Source organism: Thunnus albacares, chromosome 15 (genome assembly GCF_914725855.1).
Source record: "Thunnus albacares chromosome 15, fThuAlb1.1, whole genome shotgun sequence".
Lineage (NCBI taxonomy): Eukaryota > Metazoa > Chordata > Actinopteri > Scombriformes > Scombridae > Thunnus > Thunnus albacares.
Window position 1 is genome coordinate 27,358,120 of NC_058120.1, and position 19,048 is coordinate 27,377,167.

General features: G+C 41.1%; 1 protein-coding gene and 1 long non-coding RNA gene across 3 annotated transcripts in view; one reads left to right on the top strand and one right to left on the bottom strand.

The window, feature by feature from the left end:
* LOC122997968 overlaps positions 1-3,832 on the top strand; it is a 42,799-nt gene extending 38,967 nt beyond the window's left edge. The window contains exon 4 of the long non-coding RNA XR_006407291.1: positions 3,428-3,832. This is a non-coding gene — a long non-coding RNA (uncharacterized LOC122997968). The remainder of the gene's footprint in view (positions 1-3,427) is intronic.
* Positions 1-19,048, bottom strand: part of LOC122997967 (protein jagged-2-like) — a 67,591-nt gene that overhangs the window by 11,117 nt on the left and 37,426 nt on the right. Inside the window, exons 6-23 of one of the 2 annotated variants that reach the window (XM_044374386.1) lie at positions 14,337-14,467; positions 13,292-13,411; positions 12,961-13,074; positions 11,703-11,816; positions 10,085-10,198; positions 8,902-8,948; positions 8,114-8,287; positions 7,870-8,020; positions 7,562-7,726; positions 6,885-6,998; positions 6,170-6,283; positions 5,719-5,832; positions 5,400-5,516; positions 4,955-4,982; positions 2,129-2,214; positions 1,206-1,319; positions 750-865; positions 388-648 (exon numbers count right to left, since the gene is read on the bottom strand). In XM_044374386.1, the coding sequence (XP_044230321.1) occupies positions 388-648; positions 750-865; positions 1,206-1,319; positions 2,129-2,214; positions 4,955-4,982; positions 5,400-5,516; positions 5,719-5,832; positions 6,170-6,283; positions 6,885-6,998; positions 7,562-7,726; positions 7,870-8,020; positions 8,114-8,287; positions 8,902-8,948; positions 10,085-10,198; positions 11,703-11,816; positions 12,961-13,074; positions 13,292-13,411; positions 14,337-14,467 (2,194 nt within the window). The remainder of the gene's footprint in view (positions 1-387; positions 649-749; positions 866-1,205; positions 1,320-2,128; positions 2,215-4,954; positions 4,983-5,399; positions 5,517-5,718; positions 5,833-6,169; positions 6,284-6,884; positions 6,999-7,561; positions 7,727-7,869; positions 8,021-8,113; positions 8,288-8,901; positions 8,949-10,084; positions 10,199-11,702; positions 11,817-12,960; positions 13,075-13,291; positions 13,412-14,336; positions 14,468-19,048) is intronic. The other variant, XM_044374387.1, reaches the window with a different exon arrangement.

A 19,048-nucleotide genomic window follows, 5' to 3' on the forward strand; every position in this document is an offset into this window, starting at 1 on the left:
TTTGCTATTAAAAAGGTTTAATGCCTGTCCTGTAAATACTATGTAAAACAACAGGTTAACATTTTAGTTTGAAGTAGTTTTTGAAGCTTGGAAAAATGTAGTTAATCCTCTTTTTGCTGGTCAAACCCACTTCAATCATCTAAAAGGCAACACCAACCATTATTGATTAACCTATTGGTTGTTTTTTGAATAAACTGATCAATTATTTTGTCTATAAAATATCAAAAAACTGTGAAAAATGCCCATCAGAAGTGCATTTTTGCTTGATAAATGTTTTAAATGAAAAATAACATCAAAAATTTTTATAGATTTTATCGATAAATCAATTAATTGACTAATAATTTCTGCACTAAACACCATAAATGATAAAACTAGCAGGTCTCGTACCTCTGGCACTTTGTCTTTTTTGAAGATGAGCGTGATGCGTGCACAGCTGTTGTCTAGGTAACCGCTGTTGGGCTCACACTGGGTGTGCAGGGGAGTCGGGGGGTCCGGCGTTGAACACACGCCCCACTGGTGGCAGGGCGGCGAGAAACAGGTGAGGAACTGGTGCTCCACACACTCGTGACCTCCGGGGCACGACGGAGGGTTCGTGTCCGCGGGAGGAAGAGCCTTCGGGAGGAGGCAGGGCCGGCGACCGCACCTCACCTGGAAGAAGAACACGGCGTCGGTGATTTACTGTTCTCTTATAAGATGTTATCAGCAGACAGCGCTGATGTTTGGTTAAAATCGAGCAAAGCGAGGCTGACCTTGGAGCAGCGCACGTATCCGTTGACACACTGACAGGCGTTACACTCTTCCTCCCACCGGCTGCCGTGAGGAAACTGAAGGCCGGCGTGACGACACGACTTCCCAAGTCCGATGACTGGAGAGAAAAAAAGAGGTGAACAGTTGTCAAATGTAAATATTTAACTTCTGGTGTTCTTTCAAATCTCCTTGAACACAATTTACATGAAGACTGAGCTAAAATACAGCAATTTAAACCATCATGTGACAAAATATTAATGCTTTATTCTAATCACAGGTTCATGACATACACTGAAGTATTTAAAAATGCACTTTTAAAAAAAAACTTGTCCTATTTGTCATCCCTGAATACCAAGATTATCATGTGCTCAACTTCCAAAGTTACAAAGACGATCTCACACTTTTTCACATAAAGGATCCGAATCTAAATGTCGACAGTCCAACGTTGTCGTACTCACACTCTTGACAGCGAGGTCCAGCGTGTCCAGGAGGACAAACGCAGCGGTAGCCGTTGATTTCGTCCATGCAGGTCGAACCTTCGGCGCAGGGAGACGACTGACACTCATCTATGTCTGGAGAAGAAAACCACAAAGCTTTGATTTAAACATAAACGTATCAGGAAACCAACTTACAGGACAGGAGTGATTCAAGGCTAACCCTGTGACCTCTTATTGATTTTGGTAATTAAATACACATTGATTGATTGAGTAATGATGGAATGGTGAATACAAGATACGTTTAACCCCTTAAAATATATCAGAGTAATAAATAGAACCTTTGAAAACGCAGGTAACTTCTTGCATCGTTTATAAAACCTAAATATTAAAAGAACGAGGCATCTGGATCAGCTGGAGTGCCTTTTCAGTAGCAGATGAATCTACTTTTTTGTTTTTTTAACCTCTACATTTCTACAAGTCTTACTGGCATTATTGAATTCTTCTTCAGGTCTGTTTCTTGCTGAAGATTAACTTTACTTGAGAAAAAAACTTTTGAGAGATTTGAATGTTATATTTAAATATCTTCAATGAGTGATGGAATTCAGATAATCACTTTTTACACAATGGGGTTATAGCAGTTTGGTTTGAAACACTTCAATTGGATAACACTCTGCTTCTGAAAAGGCTTTTTTTTCTGAAGAGATTTCTCCCAGAATGCCGCGGGAGACCGCACTGACCCGTCTGACGAACCTCAGCTCTGACCTCGGATCAGCGCGGAGGGGTGAGAGGTTAAGACCGTCTTCCTAAAAGGCTTCCTAATCTTTCGCTCCCGCGACAATCGGTTCACGCTCCCCCGCCACGGCCTTTCACCTCTGACCCCGCCCCCACCCGACGACCCCCCCCCCCCTACACACGCCCCCTCCTCCGGGTTCCCAGGGACTCACTGATGCGGCAGTCCGGTCCGGCGAATCCTGGGGCGCATTCGCAACGAAACCAGTTCACGCCGTCCACACAGATGCCGCCGTTGTAGCTGGAGAGAAAAAAAGAGACACACACGGGTGAAAATGCTGGTGCAAAACTGGATTTCTTTGCTGGTCTATTCCAAACATTTCACTGAAGATGTATAAATCTTTGATTCTCTCTGCAGATTGGACTTTTGAAAACCACCGTGTGATGTGATAAACGTGAAACAAGTTGGAAAATAACTTCGGGTGAGCTGTATCTCTGCCAAGTAACACATTCGTAAAATTCCTTGAAATCCTCTGACTTCACTGAGGAAAGTGTCAAAGAGTTATTCTCCCAAAAAACATCTCCTTCACCATCTTCCAAAAGAATCCATGATGGATGGCTGAAGATTAAAGCAGAAATATAATAATATGTTCTCTCTGTTGTAACCAAAATCCCCAAAAAGTTTCTGCATCGAGGTGATTACATTTCCTGCCCCTTTTTTTTTGGTTTGTCTTTTTGTTATTTAGCAAGACGCTTCAAAACACCTGTGAGAATGCTGTTATATTTGGCAGAAAGTAAGACCACAAGACATTATGACATTGACATTTTTTTGGCTATTTTCTCTATGTCTCTCCATGGATTCATATGGACGATGCATGTTGGTGCAGAACAAAAGAAACAAGATGAAAAAATGCAGAGGATTGTGCAGTCTTGTTAAGAGGAATATTTTGTTTAAATGGAGTCTAATTTCTTGTCTGGGCAACATGCAGTATGAGTGGATGACACCTGTCAAATTAGATAGATAGAATTGATAATTTCCCTCCAAAAACACAGTGGACAATGAAACTTCTAATTAGAGAAGTGACTGCATGTCGATCTGCTCACTGAGCCGTGTATCGTAATTTCTGTGGTTTCCATCTTCTCTCATTTCTCAGTATTTCCTTCAAAATTTCCTATAAAAAAACCTATGTCACATATAACTTCACTTTTCTGTGTAAGTGACCTCATGATGTCATAGGGCGCGGTTATTATTATCAACTGCATCAACTTTTTTTTGTACTTCCTAAGAAATGACCGGTTGGATGAACACTTTTGTAGGAAATCATTACAAAACTGAAGGAAACCAGAAACTTGCTGGGTGTGGTGACTGCTGCGGGTCGTGGCTTCATCTTATTCTTTAGCATGTTGTAAATAAATAAGTGCACATAAGCAACAAAAACAAGAGTAGATGTAATGTTGCGTTCAGGTAACTGGCGGTGTTTGAGCTACAAACATGCTTTTTTTATTCCCCGCAGAGTTTCCAGAGACTCTGAGTGGCAGCAAACTGAAGCTGATCCTTGATCAATGTCCAGACTTCATATGTAAATCCCTGCTGACCACATACTGAGCCCCCCCCCAACACCTCCACTTCTCACAACTACCCCCAGGTCGAGGCCGGTGAATGGTGAAAGGGGCGTCTCTTCACACTCTCCCGCCGCCCCCTCATCCCAAAACCAAAACCACCACTAATCCACCTGTCAGTCATTGTAGAGGAGGGTGAGGGTAAAGGGGGGAGGAAGGGAGGAAGGGGGGGTGGGGGGGGCTTTTGTCCTGGGTGGCTTCTCTGATCTAAAGAGGCTGTCAGGAGACACATCTCCCTGGTTTTTTTTCTACAATTCTGTGTTTTTGTACTCGTTTTGTCAATAAAATAATAATCATAATGAAAAAAAGAAAAGATCTCAAATCTTTAAATGTCTTGTTTTGTCTGACCAACAGTTCAAAACCTGAAGATATTTAGTTTACAATGATATAAATCAGAAACACATACTGTATGTGAGGCTGAAACCAGAGAACTTGCTTGGTATTTTTACACACACATGTAACACACATGTACACACAAAAGTTTCCACACGCACCAACATACATACAGGCAGAGCTGCAACGATTAGTCGATTAATCGATTAGTTGTGCGACAGAACATAAATTGCAAACTGTTTTGATAATCAAATACTTGTTTTAAATAATTTTTAACAAAAAATGTCAAAATTCTCTGTTTCCAGCTTCCCAAATGTGAATATTTTCTGGTTTGTTAAGTCTGCTTTGCTAATAAACTGAAGATCTTTGGGTTGTGGACTATTAGTTGAAACAAGGAAGACATCTGAGGACGTCACCTTTGGTTTTGGGAAACAGTGATGGACATTTTTCACCATTTTCTGCCATTTTATAAACCAAATGACTAATTGATTAACCGATAATGGAAATAATCGCTAGTTGCAGCCCTACATACAGGTATAAAAAACACACATACCATCCCAAACATATACACATTCCAGTAGAAATGTACAAACAATCACTCACACACATACAAACACACACGCCTACAGTGTTTAACTGGAAAATCCTGGAGCATAAAATCAGATTTGCAGGATAAGAGCGGAGTGTGAGAGTCGCTGGGAAACTTGGATGGATCGGTGCAAAGATCCAGCCAACAGGTTCAGCTGCTCCAACGCTGTTTTATACTCTCAAATTAAAACTATCATGTTTCTGGATTAAAGGAGGATCAAAGCTGCCGTACCCAGCAGCGATCAGTAGTTGGTAAAGTAAAGTTCAACACCGGAGGAAATCAAATCATATCCAAGACTTAACCAGGCAATTAACTTTGTTGATTTCCTGCCACATGTAATGAAATATGGTTGAAGAGATGAACATCTGTCTGCAGGTCGTTTCTACTGAACCTCTTCTTAACATCCAACTGATCCACACACAGACATTTGACACCAAAACGAAGGTTCCTACAACCTTAAATAAATGAGTATGATAATAAAGAATTGACTTGGTCTTACCAGGGATGTGGGTTACAGTCATCGACATCTGCAAGTGAGAGAAAAAGTAAAGTAAAAGTTTAAAAAAAGCTAAAAACTGAAAAAAAGCTTAAACTGTCAGGATTTAATGAATGACTGATTATCCTGCTTTACCTTTATAATTGTCAAATAAATGATTATTATCTTTATTTAATGCCACAATTACTAGTTTACGACTTGTAAATAGCATTCACATCAACATCAACAGTGAAACCTGTACTTTTCTGAAAGTTCTGATGCTAAATAATATGCAAGTGCCTGAAAATTCAAACAAATACAGATGCTTCACACCAACCAAAGTCCATTGTTGAAGGCAATTAAACTACAGTTTAATGGATATAGTGTTAAACTGTCAATGCACAGTATTTATAATCAACTCTAATTATCCAATAACTAATAACTGTATCTTGAGTTGTCGATGACGTACTCTGTGCACAGGTGGGTCCTTCCCAGCCGTCCTTGCAGATGCAGGTGAAGGCGTCTCCTCCTCCGACACACGTCCCTCCGTTCTCACACGGACCGGAGTCACATGTGCTGTTCTTGGCTAAAAAAAAAACAAAAATATTACCTTTTATTCCCTTTTTTTTAAATTGTGTCCATCTCACAGTGGGAGAGCTACTTATTGGCCTGTGATCACAGACTCTGACAGGTTGTAATGGTGTAATATTACATTGCGTTATTACACTTTTATTACCAGAGCCGTAGCGATGTAATTAGAGTGCAGAGAGAGAGAGAGAGAGCCTGACCTGTGTTGCAGGTACTGCCACCCCAGCCTGAGGGGCAGCTACACAGGAAGGAGTCTCCGTGGTCGTAACACGTCCCTCCGTTACTGCAGGTAGTGGAGTCGCACTGGCTCTCACCTGGACCGAGGCAGCATGGGAAAAAAGATTTTAAACATTTGACTCTGTGCCAGTGGTTAACTAGCAATTATTCAGCTCCGAAGCAAAGAGTTTAGAGACGCCATCGGAGGGGAAAACAAGCCTGTGCAGCAGCCGGTGGAGGCATCATGAGTCAGAAAGAAGATTAAGAGGCTGAGGTCAGTTAAATATATAAGACCTGCTATTTTACAGAACACACCAGTATTGAGACAAATATAGAAATACATATAAAGAGATGTGTCTGAAATGCACACGTATGCATATTTCCTCTGCTTTTATATCATGTTTTTTCACACAGACGTCCCAGATATGAACTCACGTGAGTGGCAAGTCTTTCCTTTCCAGTTGTCTACACAGTTGCAGTAGAAGTCGTTGAGCCGATCGACACACTGGCCTCCGTTCTGACAGGGATTCCTGCTGCACTCGTTCACATCTGGGACAAAAATCAAACAACAGGTCAGCACAATGAAAGGGCTTTGTTTATTGGTTCTATATATCGTTTTCTTGCTGATTTTCTTGCTTTTATCATAAATTAATAATTAAAATGAGTCACAGTAATAATCAGATTTTGCATCTGTTATCATTTCTATTCAAGAAAACGGTGGGTTTCTGGCTCTATCCGCTGACATTTATCCCAGAAATGTCTGTTTTCGGAGCAGCTCTCCCTCCGAGAAACATAGATATAAATAGTAGTCATCTGCAAACATGCACACCGGCGAATGTAACTTTAGGCACATGCTGCTTACGTTACAGAGACGGTCAGCTGATGAATTTACAGCATTTTCTCCTGTTTTCGCCTCCCTAACAAATCATCCTTTGTTTTTTGTCCTCTCTAAGTTTCTCAGGCTGCTGATCATTCCTGTGGTGCTGCTGTAGGCGAGTGATGGATTCTCCCAGGATATGTGATTCATAGGCCGCATGACATAGCAAAGCTCTTCCCTAAAACTTGTGCTGTATACCTGCTTTGTTGCTCACACCGACCACAAAAAAGCTGCTTCTCTCAGATGCATACACCTACACACACACACACTCACCAACATCACACAGGCTGCCCTCCCAACCGTCTGGACAGAAACACTGGAAGGAGTTGATCCCGTCGATGCAGGTGCCTCCGTTCTTACATGGGGATGATGCACAGTCATTGATGTCTGCAGGCAGAGAGAAGAAGAAGAAATATATACAAGTTATTCATTTATTCCTTTTTTTTGGACTCAAGATTTCTGATTTTCAGAAGCTATAAAACCCAAATAATCAAATGTATTCACCAATGTTGCTACATTTTCTTCAGTTTTTGATACTCCACTCTACTCACCTGCTGTAGGTGCATTAGCTTTGTGGCTAAAATGTCAAATTACCATTTACAGAGACGTATTGATCTTATCAGTCTTTGGGAATTAGAGAAACTGAGCACGTATGTTTGAGTTGGAGAGCAAGAATTTGGAAAGCATCCTGTGAAAAGTACAAAACCCCCCGAAGTAATCGGATGTAAACATCAGCACAGACATTAAGCTACATTTCCCTGCTCATGTTTTCCTTTGGATTTCCTTCTCATGTTTTTACCTCTGCTGTAAACAAAACTAAGAGAGTGATGATTAGTGTAACTGGACTCTGAATTACTGTAAGAATCATGTGGTTCTCAGTGATGGTAACTGATGATAAATATAGTCTGTGTGTGTGTGTGTGTGTGTGTGTGGAGCTTATAATGACTCACTCTCGTGGCAGTAGGTGCCAGTGAATCCTGGTTCACAGGAGCAGCTGAAGTTCCCGGCAGGAAGGCTGATGCAGTGGCCGTGGGGCCCGCACACATTGGATGAGATGTGCCACACCCTTTTTTGGGTGTCGTTAGTTGCCACAGCAACCGTGCAGCTGTCTATCACTTTGGGGCACAAAAGGGGCAGAAACAGACAATCAGCAGGTGAGAAATTTGGAGTGCAAAGTATATGTTTCCATCTTCTGGCTGCTTCATTTAAAGAATATCCTGAAATCTTAAATCCAAGGATTCTCCAGGTGCTGTGTTACCTTCACACTGGTTGGTCTTGCAGTGGTCCTTAAGCTCTGAACAGGTCTTGCCTTCGTAGTCGTCTGGGCAGCTGCAGTAGAAATCTCCCATCAGGCTGTGGCACTGGGCCTTGTTGTGACACGGGTTTGGGCTGCATGGGTCGTTCTGCACCTACACATGGAAACAATGAGGTAAAGACATGTTCTCACCAACAGTGAAATATGACTGCAGTAAAAGCACTGAAATGTTTTTTACAGCCCTCACCTCGCAGGTTGTGCCAGCGAAACCCTGCGGGCATTCACACATGAATCCATCCAGCAGAGCATGGCAGCGACCGCCGTTCCTGCACGGGCTGCTAGCACAGCGGTTCCTCTGAATCTCGCAGTGTCGACCCACGAAACCCGGCTGGCAAACACACTGGTAGCCTCTGGCCACCTCCTAACACAAAGACAGGGATCATTACTCCACTGCAGATGATCCAACGATCAGGGGTTCCACTTTAAAGTTTTTAGGAATATTCTTTGTGAGAAAAGTAAAAGTCAGTTTTTTGTTTTTGTTCAAGCAACACAGGAATAAATCACTCAATAAATTAAATTTCCAACTGTTCACTCTTGTTTTGTTTTTAAGGCATTTTATGGACTATATAGTGTTTCAAAACTATTAGTGAATAAGTCAATTAACAGAAAAACTAACTGGCAACAACTTGCAATTGTAATATTTGTTTCAAAAATCTTTTTAGAGCTTATCTTATCTAGGAACCAGTCTTTTTTTAAATTTATCCTGTATTTCATTTTGTGTTTGTTCACCATTATTGGGAAAGGAAAAAAAAAAAAAGTTTCAGGAAATACATGATGGTAACCTATGTATCAAAGCTATAACGCCCTTGAGCATATTCTTGACAGGTACTTAGATCATCAGCAGTAATGTTGTTCCAACTCTATTACTGTGTCATGTTACATCAAAGACGTTTAAAAAAACTCAACTCAACAAAGACCTCAGTGTTTTTGAAAGCTATAAAAATGATCTACATCTTTGACATTTCTGAATCTCACCTTGCAGGTCCCTCCATTCTGACACTGTCCATGGCAGCTGTTCATATCTGGTGAGAAATCACAGAGAAAATGTCAGGTTTTTAGTTTAGGTTGATATAAACTGGGAAGTGGAACATGCACTTGGTGTTGGAACATGCAGCTGCTATCAGGAATTAGTGATTCATGCAGATGGAAATGTCAGATGCAGATTCAGAAGTGGGGAAACATGCAGAAAAGAACCAAAACCGCAGAAGACAAACTACTAGTCAAGTTTTTCTCCAAAAGATTTTAAACAGATGTTCAACAGTCAAGCAAAAGCTTTTAGTTTTAGGCTTAGACCCTTGAAGAGTTAACCAGGGTGTGGCAGGTAGGAACAGCCATCAGGGAGGCAAGAAAGAAGAATAAATGAAAGGCTACAGTCCCGCTCCCTTTGCTTGCTAGCCTTTGTTCTACTAGCATCTTTAACGTACTGTAAGGGGTTTTCTCACAAAAGGTTTCATTCAACACTATTTCTGAAATGATAAATAAGTATCTACTACTCTACTGGATGCTAACATTTGAACAACTTGCCATTTTAAGCAAGAAAAAACTTATTTTGCTAGCATTCAGCAACAACATGGGTCTTAGCCATTAGCATGCTATAATAGCCTAATGGTAACTTTAGTAAATCTTAATTTGTCCATATTTGAAGCTAAATAAATATTTATTACTGTACTAGATAGTAAAAGTTTAACTACTTGCCATTGTTAAGCAAAAAACACCTAAGATTATTTTGCTAGCATTTAGCAACAACATATCCCATGGGTCTTAGCCATTAGCATGCTATAATAGCCTAATGGTAACTTAAGTAAATCTTAATTTGTCCATATTTAAAGCCAAATAAATATTTATTACTGTACTAGATAGTAAAAGTTTAACTACTTGCCATTGTTAAGCAAGAAACACCTCAGATTATTTTGCTAGCATTCAGCAACAACAAATGCCATTGTTCTTTAGTACTGTCCAGTACAGTAGCAGAGACAACCCCAGGAAACAAGTTACAGCTTTTCATAAAAGTTAAATGTAACCTTTTATGAGAAAATGCATTGAACTACAGATGCTAATGGAACAACAGTTAGCTAAGAAAGAGGGTAGGGCTTCTGATAGTGCTTCAAGTAAGCAGAAAGAGGTTTGAGGACTAATAATTTGCTGATTTGATACTAACTGCTGTCACAGTTCTGGCCCACCCATCCATGAAAGCAGGCACAGTGATATCCACCAATCAAGTTTTTGCAAGAGTAAGCATTGAGGCAAGGCTTCATCGCACACTCATTAACGTCTGTAAAAATGGAGACGAGAGAGAGAGAGACAGTGTGAGAGAGCGAAGAAACCTGCTCAGAAGCCCCGTCACCAAGCGTTGCTTCTTGTTGTTGTACAACACACTGAAATTTACAACTTTGAAACTGTTTCCTTCTGGGGGGGGGAACAGTTGTACTGGGGGGGATGCTTGTTCCCGTTTTGCTCTCGTTGCAGATCCCCCCCAAAAACAATCTCAGTAGTAGATATGAGAAGTAAATTTCTGCTGTTTATTTTACACACATTAACAGCGCTAAAACACAAGATGCTAATTTTTGGCTTTCATGTAATTCCTATATTCGACGCCATGCAACTCTGGGTCTTTTTTCAAACATGTAAAATTGCCAGAACATTTACAGGGTGAAGTTCATGTCTGAAAGGATTTTATTTCTTCCCCTGCTTTCCATCGCCCCCCGCCCCTGCTCTATCCTCACCCCTTCCCCACCCCCCCCACCCACCCCCTTCCCGTCAGGGTTAATGTCTCTCTATTGCATTCCCTGAAGGCCAACCTGCGGCATTCCAAGTGGTCAGTTTCAGAGGCAGCGGTCGCCGCGGTCGTCGTGCCGCCTCGCTCACTATAAACCGACACAGTGCATTAATACTACTCCCAGGAGGTAAGGGGCACCTGTTGGACTGCTGAAACTAAACACCCCCAAACCCTTCCCAAAACTCCCCCCCCCCCCCATACACTTCCACGACCCCCCCCTCCTCCTCCTCCTCCTCATCCCACTCTCTCCCAGGTACCACCCTGCTCCATGAAAGGGGAAGCGCTCTGAGAATTATCAGAATCCGTAACACAAGTCACAGCCTTTTGGTTCTTCCAAAACCAGTGTTTCCTGGCTGAAGTCGCGGGGGGTGGGGGGGGGTGAGGACTTCGCTATGCCAAGGCGTCTTCTCACTGTAGCGTACATACTCCCCTGTTACGCCCAGTCTGGAGCCAAAGATAACCCCCCGGTAGAGTATATTTGGTCCCAAGGCTAGCAGTTGCCAGGCGGGAGGTTATTTTTAGCTTTACTCAAGTCACCTGGCTCGAGTTGCAGATGATACTCGACGAGTGTCTCTGTTGGGCGTGCGTATACACAAACACACACTCACACATTTGAAATTAGTGGCCCTCCTACAGTAATACTGCTGGTTAAATGACACGGCAACATAAACAAACAGACAGATATGCTGTAACTCTGCAAGCAAATGGGATTCCCGGAGTGAATTTGGACGCATGGCATTCATTGTAGGTACAACACACCAGCTTCATCACAGCAAAATATCATCCAACATGCAACAAACATTTTAACAATAAATATGTATTTTATTCCCTGAAAAATGCTCAAAATCTCATTTGGAAAAAAACAATGCCTTGTGATATTTAGCAGAAATTATACATACACAAGTGAGCCTATTCAAAATAAAAAAAGGCTCATATTATTGTCTTTCTTTGCAACATATTAATAAATTATTCAGGGATTAATTAGACCTGAGAGATGTACCTATCTGGCAGGTTTTGCCCGTCCACTGTGGAGGACAGAGGCATTCGAAGCTGTTCTCCATGTCGATGCAGGTCCCACCCTGACCACAGGGGCTGGAGGCACATTCATCTGTGTCTGAAACACAAACAAGACTGATGTTAACGTCTTTAACACTCTCTCTGTGAAGTTTCAGCTTCTTTGGGTATGGTAGCCAGCTTTTATTTGAAGGTCGGTAAGTTTGATTTTCCAACTTTACGGCACCTATAGTACTCAAAACTCAAATGTAACGGTGGGAAGATAAAAAAAACAGATAGGAATGTCTGTTTTTGGCTAATTGGCTAATAAAAATTGAGATACTTCATCACATTAATGCAAAAATTATGTGTGTAACTGTAATTTGTAATGTCAGCAGTGTCTACATTTGGGTCATTTAGAATATATTTCAGTTATCTTTGTTGTTTTGTGTTATTTTAAGAACATAGCTTTTATTTTGAAACAGCCACTTTTATTTAGAAAGCCAGTTGCGCTGTTCTGACGTACGTGAGAAGGAAGAAATGAACAGGTAAAGATGCACATGTGCTCCAGCTAAGATGCATGCTAAATATCAACCTATTTAAGTGGTTGTGAAATGTTTAAAGACCCTTCAAGGACCAAGGATAATTCCCTTATTTCCAGAACGCAGCCAACGAGGTAATACATGTTTTTGTCTTTATTTTACTTTGATGAGCTGTTTTCCACACGCTGTAAAGGCTTTTATTTTCGCTAACTTTGTCTTTATACTGTGTGTGTGTGTGTGTGTATGTGCCTGTAGTTTTCATGGTGGATTTGGAGAGAAAGCTACAAATAAACCAGTTGCAAGAAAGCCACTTGTGTTTGGCTGTGCTTCAAGGGAATTACAATGTGATTTACAGGATTTCAAAATAAAGCCGTCCCAAGAGTGTTGACTGATTTCCAACAGAGACCTGAGTAGAAACAATATGGCAAAACCTCTTATTGTTAATAAGTTGTTGCCTGGTGATATTATACCATATACATGAACCCTAGATCTAGTTTACATGTAACTCCTAAACCCAAAGCAAAACCTTCAGAACCAAGAACTGATACATAACATCAGTGGCCATTTAGAAAAGAACATGTTAAACCTGATCAACCAGTGACTGGAGAGAAGAAAAATAGACATTTTCAGTCATATGTCTCTGAACTTGGCTGATCTAGTCACTTTGTCTCATCTGTGAAGTGTGTCAAAAGTTATCTGGACTTCAAACTAAAAGCCACACACCTTTAGCACAGGTCGGCCCTGACCAGCCCGCCGGACAGTGACATTCGAAACCTGACGGGACTTCATGGCACGTCCCTCCGTTGGCACAGGGGTTGGACACACAGGCGTGTTCAGCTAGAGACAGAAACAAAAAAAAAACAAAAAAAAAAAAACAGCAGGATATATAAAGAGATTTAAAGCAGGTAGAAGAGAGAGTGGGCTACGAGACAGAGAAAATTAGGAATTTCCATAAACCATCAATCACATTTATCCAATACTTGAAACGTGCCGTGGCACAAAAAACCTGCATTTTGAACTTTTGGATTATGGTGCGTTTGATTTACAGACTCACCGATTTCGCAATTCTTGCCAGAGTAGCCGTCTGGACAGGCGCAGTTGTATTCGTCTGGCTCTGTGTTCATGCACGTCCCTCCGTTCTTACAGGGCCGGTTGGTCCCACAGTAGTTCAGATCTGCATAGCAACAGACACTGATTTTAACCTGGTCTGTGAGTGTCAATTAACTCACACATTTAACAAACGACACAGAACTTCTTACAGTTACATTTAAGGTTAGATGATACAGCTGGGTTAAGTGATGGTACAATTGCTATGTAAAAACTTTATTTACAAAATGCTTCTGCAGCTCATTTTGTCATTTTTTTTTTACATCAAAAAGTATTTAATAATGGTTAACAAAGAGCATATTAAGACAATCTAAGAACATTTTCACAGCAGATGTAATTTCTAATTTTTTTCTTCTGTTCGCTGCATCTTGACCGATCACACAGTGTCCTCATGTGACTTATGTGGCGAGCTTCAAAGGGGCATACCAGTGATTTTGCATATTTTAGCCCATTCACTGAAAAACCACACATACTTCACAATAACTGTTGACGGTTTTTTTCTAAATCATTGCTGTAGTGTTTCACATTTTTTAATGCACTTTTCTTCCAGTCAGCCATTGGTTTCCATTAATTTCCATGAAGCATGAAAATCAAAAAGCAGACCCCTTTAAAACTCGCTCGAGTTGTGAAATCCACACCGAGCATCGAGTCCGCATTCAGACATTCACTCGGTTATTGTTTGAGGATAACATCTTGCAGATTTTTTTAAAATCACAACAACTCAAGCAAGATCGTTGGATTTTAAGACGCCGTGGAAAATAATGGAAACCAATGGTTAAGTTAAGGGGCTGAACTTACCGATACACAGGCATGGTGACTTGAATATACACAAATTAACTTCTATAATCATTCAAATGAACTGAAGAAGCCTTTCGGATGAGGTGAAATGTCTTTAAGTCCAGCTGCCCTTTGATTTAAGGCTTAGTTGTGTTTTCTGGAAAAAAATAAAGTGCAGAAGAATAAGCGATAAAAACATATTTCGGGCGTCTGACCTTTGTCACAAAGCAGGCCTCCCCAGTTCTTCTCACAGGTGCACTGCCAGGGCTCGTCGCAGGTACCGTGGACACAGCCGGGATACGGCAAACACTCGTCACAGAACGGACCCTGCCAGCCGTAGTTACACCTGCAAAACACACGACACGGAAGATTATTACTTTTTATAGTTATGTAACAGTAATACAAACTGTACGCCTTGTCCTTCTGTGTTCTGTTTTTCTTATTTCCTTTCTTTCTTCTCTTCCAACTTTCTTTCCCTTCTTAGACTGATCAGTGAACATTAAACCCCAAGAACTGTAAACCTAGTCTTCTCTTTCTGTGAATTTTACTTGTTTTCTTTTAATTCGATAAACTTTCTTTTTAAGTATTTTATTGTTAATGTATCTTCAGTAAAAGATCGGAGCGCTCGTGCCAGCGCTGCTAATCAAATAACAGCATACACGGAACACGGAGTTCAGCGAGTGCAACAGTGGCTGAGTAGATTTTTCGGTAAAATAAATGCCTCTTATTTCACAAGCACACTGAGAATGTGTTCTTATTTACAGCTCCAGCCTGAGGGAATATCAGGCACACAGATGCACTTCATAACGCAGAGGGAGTTGGCCATGAAGAACAGCGATAGTTAACGTAGTGATAACAAACAAGTACTTTAATACTTTTTTACAATGTGTGAACACACTGAGGAGCGCTTGATGTCGGGCAGCGTGCCAGTTATATGTCCCCCCCCACCCCCCCCACCCCACTCTACAGAACGAAGGATGCTGCAGGTGCCAAAAAAAAAAAAAAAAAAGGGGGGAAAACACTTTTAACTGTTTCATTTGAATCATCTGAAAGGGAAGAATTTATACAACCAGGACAACATGTTGAGTTTAAAGGTTTAGAAAACACAGCGGAGTCGCAGCTCAGTGTCACAGCAGAAATTTGCCGGACAGAACGTCTTTATCAAGGTGAATGACACATTCGCTGCGGTTAATAATCTTCGGACACACAGTGCCAGGAGACATTCCACAGCTGTGTGTGTGTGTGTGTGTGTTCATGTGTCCTATTAAACAGCACATTCATGCATTTATGTTTATGTATCTGTCCTAAAAACTTTTTTCTTATGATAGGTGGGAAAAAAAATCTGTCTATGCAGTATGAATATCTCAATAGAAATCAACTTGTGCAAGAGTTTACTAGAAATGAGCGTCTCCATCTTTAAATGAGAGAGAATTTGTAAGGATGCTGAGCTTGAATCCATGAAATTTAAACATGATTTTACCTGAAAAAATGTTTATTTGTATTAAAATGAAGCTGAAACATCGTTACTAAGAGATTAAGGTTCCCAGAGCTAAAAATGACATCTTTAAATTGCTTGTTTTGTCCGACTGACAGTGAATTTACATTTCAAATTCTCACATTTGATAAGCTGCAATGAGTAAATGATTAATCAATTATACCAGTTGTAGTTCCGTGTAGCTCAACTAAATGTTTCAGAGCTTTCAGGACTCAATCACAGACTCGAGGAGGAGGTGTTTTCTTGCGTGCTGTTGCATTTCTCTACATGTGTCATGTGTGTGTGTGTGTGTGTTGCGTGTCTTCTCTCAGCCCTCTCTCTTCCTGTGTCGTGAGCTCTGTCGAGGTCAAACTTGGAATGAGCGAGCGGAGTTTGTGGAACCAGGTTTAGTCGTCGTCTCGAAGGGGAGGCCAGCGGAGGGTTAGCTAATCTGTTGGTTTATGGCAGCACTCTGTTATTCCAAGGCCAGCGGTAACCTTGCCCCACCTGTCCTGTCATTTCTCCGTCGGGGGGGCTATTTTAGGAACCAACTACACCCCTCTCCCTCCACCGCCACCACCACCAACACCACCGCCACCCTCCCCCCCCCCACTCAGGCTCACAAACACTTCAAAATGGATGCCGACCAAACACTTCTACTAGCAGTGATATACTGCTCTGTAATGTGCTGTAGTACGCTGAGTAGCTGAGGACAGTGACAGACACCTTGCTGGCACGGCAGGGCGTTAAAACCTCGATCCCTTTTTTGGTTCTGAGTATCAAAAATGGTCACGAACCTAAAGTTGGCATCCAATGTCTAGTCAGATCTGATTTTGCTAATCTAAGACTGTATTTTATCTATTTTCTTATTTCTTACATTAAGGTATTGAAAACTTTTTGAAAACTCAGGTATCAAAATATTTCGAACAAGACCAAATCTTACACGCTGGACAAATTTTGATGTTTTTGACACCGTGAAGAATATGAGGGACTGCTATAAGTTTAACTGAATTTTTTTTAAAGGGTCACTTCACCCAGATTATAAAAAGTACAGTAAAGTAAAGTAGTAGTAGTGTTTGTTGCTTTTAATATGGAATATCGACCTGAATAAGCATTGAAATTTGCTTCATCTGTCACATTTACATCACATTGGTGTGAATCTACTTCATAAATAAATACATTTAGTTGTGATTTTATTTGTCCAGGTTTTGAGATATCTGTCTCTGAGATTTCTGCTTCCAAATGCGATATAAATCAAATATAAACTCATTGAAAACCTACATTTCTACAGCAACATCTCTTCCCAGAGACAGTGTGGATAATCTCCCCTTTAAAGAAGGGTTTTATACATATAAGAGGCAGAAGAATTCAGCACCTTTAAAACACATATTGTGAGCTTGGAATTTATAAGATAGTGATCATCAAAGATTCACATCATAAAAATGCAGAACCGAGTTATGGTTATGCAAAAACACGCACGATAAGTTTTGCTTCATGCACAATTTCTAAGCTGAAGCGCCTTCATCTGCACGCACGACCCCAACAATTTTAATCTGATCTCGCATGGTAAGTGAAACTCAGTTATGTGTGTTTGTGTGTGTGTGTGTGTGTGTGTGTTTGTGTGTACGAGTGTGTGTGAGAGAGTGACAGTGCTGTGTATTGTTTACTACAGTATGTGGTGTTGTCCGGCGCTGCGGTCAGCGGCGCTGCCCTGCAGCAGCGGTGGCAGTGTGGACAGTCTGTCTGGCTGCAGTGTGGGAGAGCAGGGAAATGGTTCGGGCAGCCGCAGGCCAAGGGTGGCATTACCCACAAGCCCTGTCGGCGGGTTGCTGCTGCCGTCCCCATCAATGGAAGGGGCCGCGGGGGCCAGCCGTAGCCGAAAATATCCCGCCTGCCCACAACCCCCGCCCCGCTGCTGCCCCCTCAGACAAACCACACCCAGAGGACGGGACAGTGGGCAGGGGCAGAGGTAGAGGGGGCTGTGTGTGTGTGTGTGTGTGTGTGTGTGTGTGCTGAATTATTTACAGGCGAGCCTCGCGCCCAAATCCAGCGGACGGACTTAGCCCGCTGTTGCCTAGCTACATGTTTAGTAGTGTCACATGAGGGAGCGTAGGTTGTGAATGCGCTGTGTGTAAGAAACAAGATACCAAACACACATTTTTAGTTTTCCTCTGCCAAGCTGAGACTTTTTTTTCCTGTTTCTCTCTCCTTCTTTCTCCTCAGTGCTTTTCTGTCTTTAACCCTTCAGTCTCTGTTTCTCCTCCTCTCTTTTTCCTACTTCATGTCTCTCTTTTACTTTGTCTGATATAAAATTTACCCTGTTTTATTCATAAACGAGACCCAAACATCTTTTAGGTACTATCTACCTAAAAGATGATCGGGGTCTCGGGTCTTATTTATGTAGTTTTAGTGACGATTTCTATCTAATATGATCATGCACATCAATATGATTGTTGAGATCTGGAAACATGGCAACATCACATACAGTATTCTACAAATATCACTTGATTGCAACACACTTGTACTCAATTTCCTCTGTTGTCTCATCTTTTAAAAAAATTTAAGTTGGATAAAAACACAGATGAGACGATTCAGTTTCTGTTCATCCAGATTATCTAAACCACTTATATGGAGGTGAAAGCATAAATGAGAACACCTGAAATGCTGGGAATAATCTCTTACGGTAAGTATAGTGGGTTAAAGTTGTCAGTTACAACTGACAGCTTAGGTAATAATTTTACCTTTAGCTTTTGTTTCATCTCCTGAATACATTTGGCTAATCTGGTTGTTTGTTTACAACCTGTCTGATCCTCTGACTGTTTCCTTCAGAGGTGTGAACGAGACCAACACCTGGTTCCAGTCTTTCAGACACAACCCGACTGGTACTGCCAAATCTGAGACCTGAACCTGGATGGAAGGTACATTTTTGCTTCATTTTATTTGTTACAAACAAGTTTCTTGGATGTTGTGTTTCTATCAGTGGGTGTAGAGGATTACCATCACAACCAGAGAGCAAATAAACATTAATATACACTTCCTGTAATGTTACATTGGAAATAACCCAACCTGAGTCATACACTTCCTTTTAGTTTCCCCTGATTATTACTTAATTGTGTAGGTGTTGTATTTTTTCTGTTATTTTTAGTTGTATATTTGTATCAGTTTTGAGTGCAAACCAGCAGTAGAGCTAATCCCCATACATACATTTACACTGTAGTTATTAAAATGTCAATACTGGTTAATGTGATCTATGTCTCATCGATAAACAAGTAAACAACAACAAAGCCCTCTTTCTCTCTTTGTATCCGTGTTCCTCTTTCTCTCTCTTAGGTTGTGTGTTCCTGATTGTGATGAAGCTCCAAATCACATGTTGAGGCACATTCCAGGGTGTTCCTCTTTCTCCCAATCTTCCAATGAGAAATGTCAGCTTCATTTTTTTTTTTTTTTTTTTTT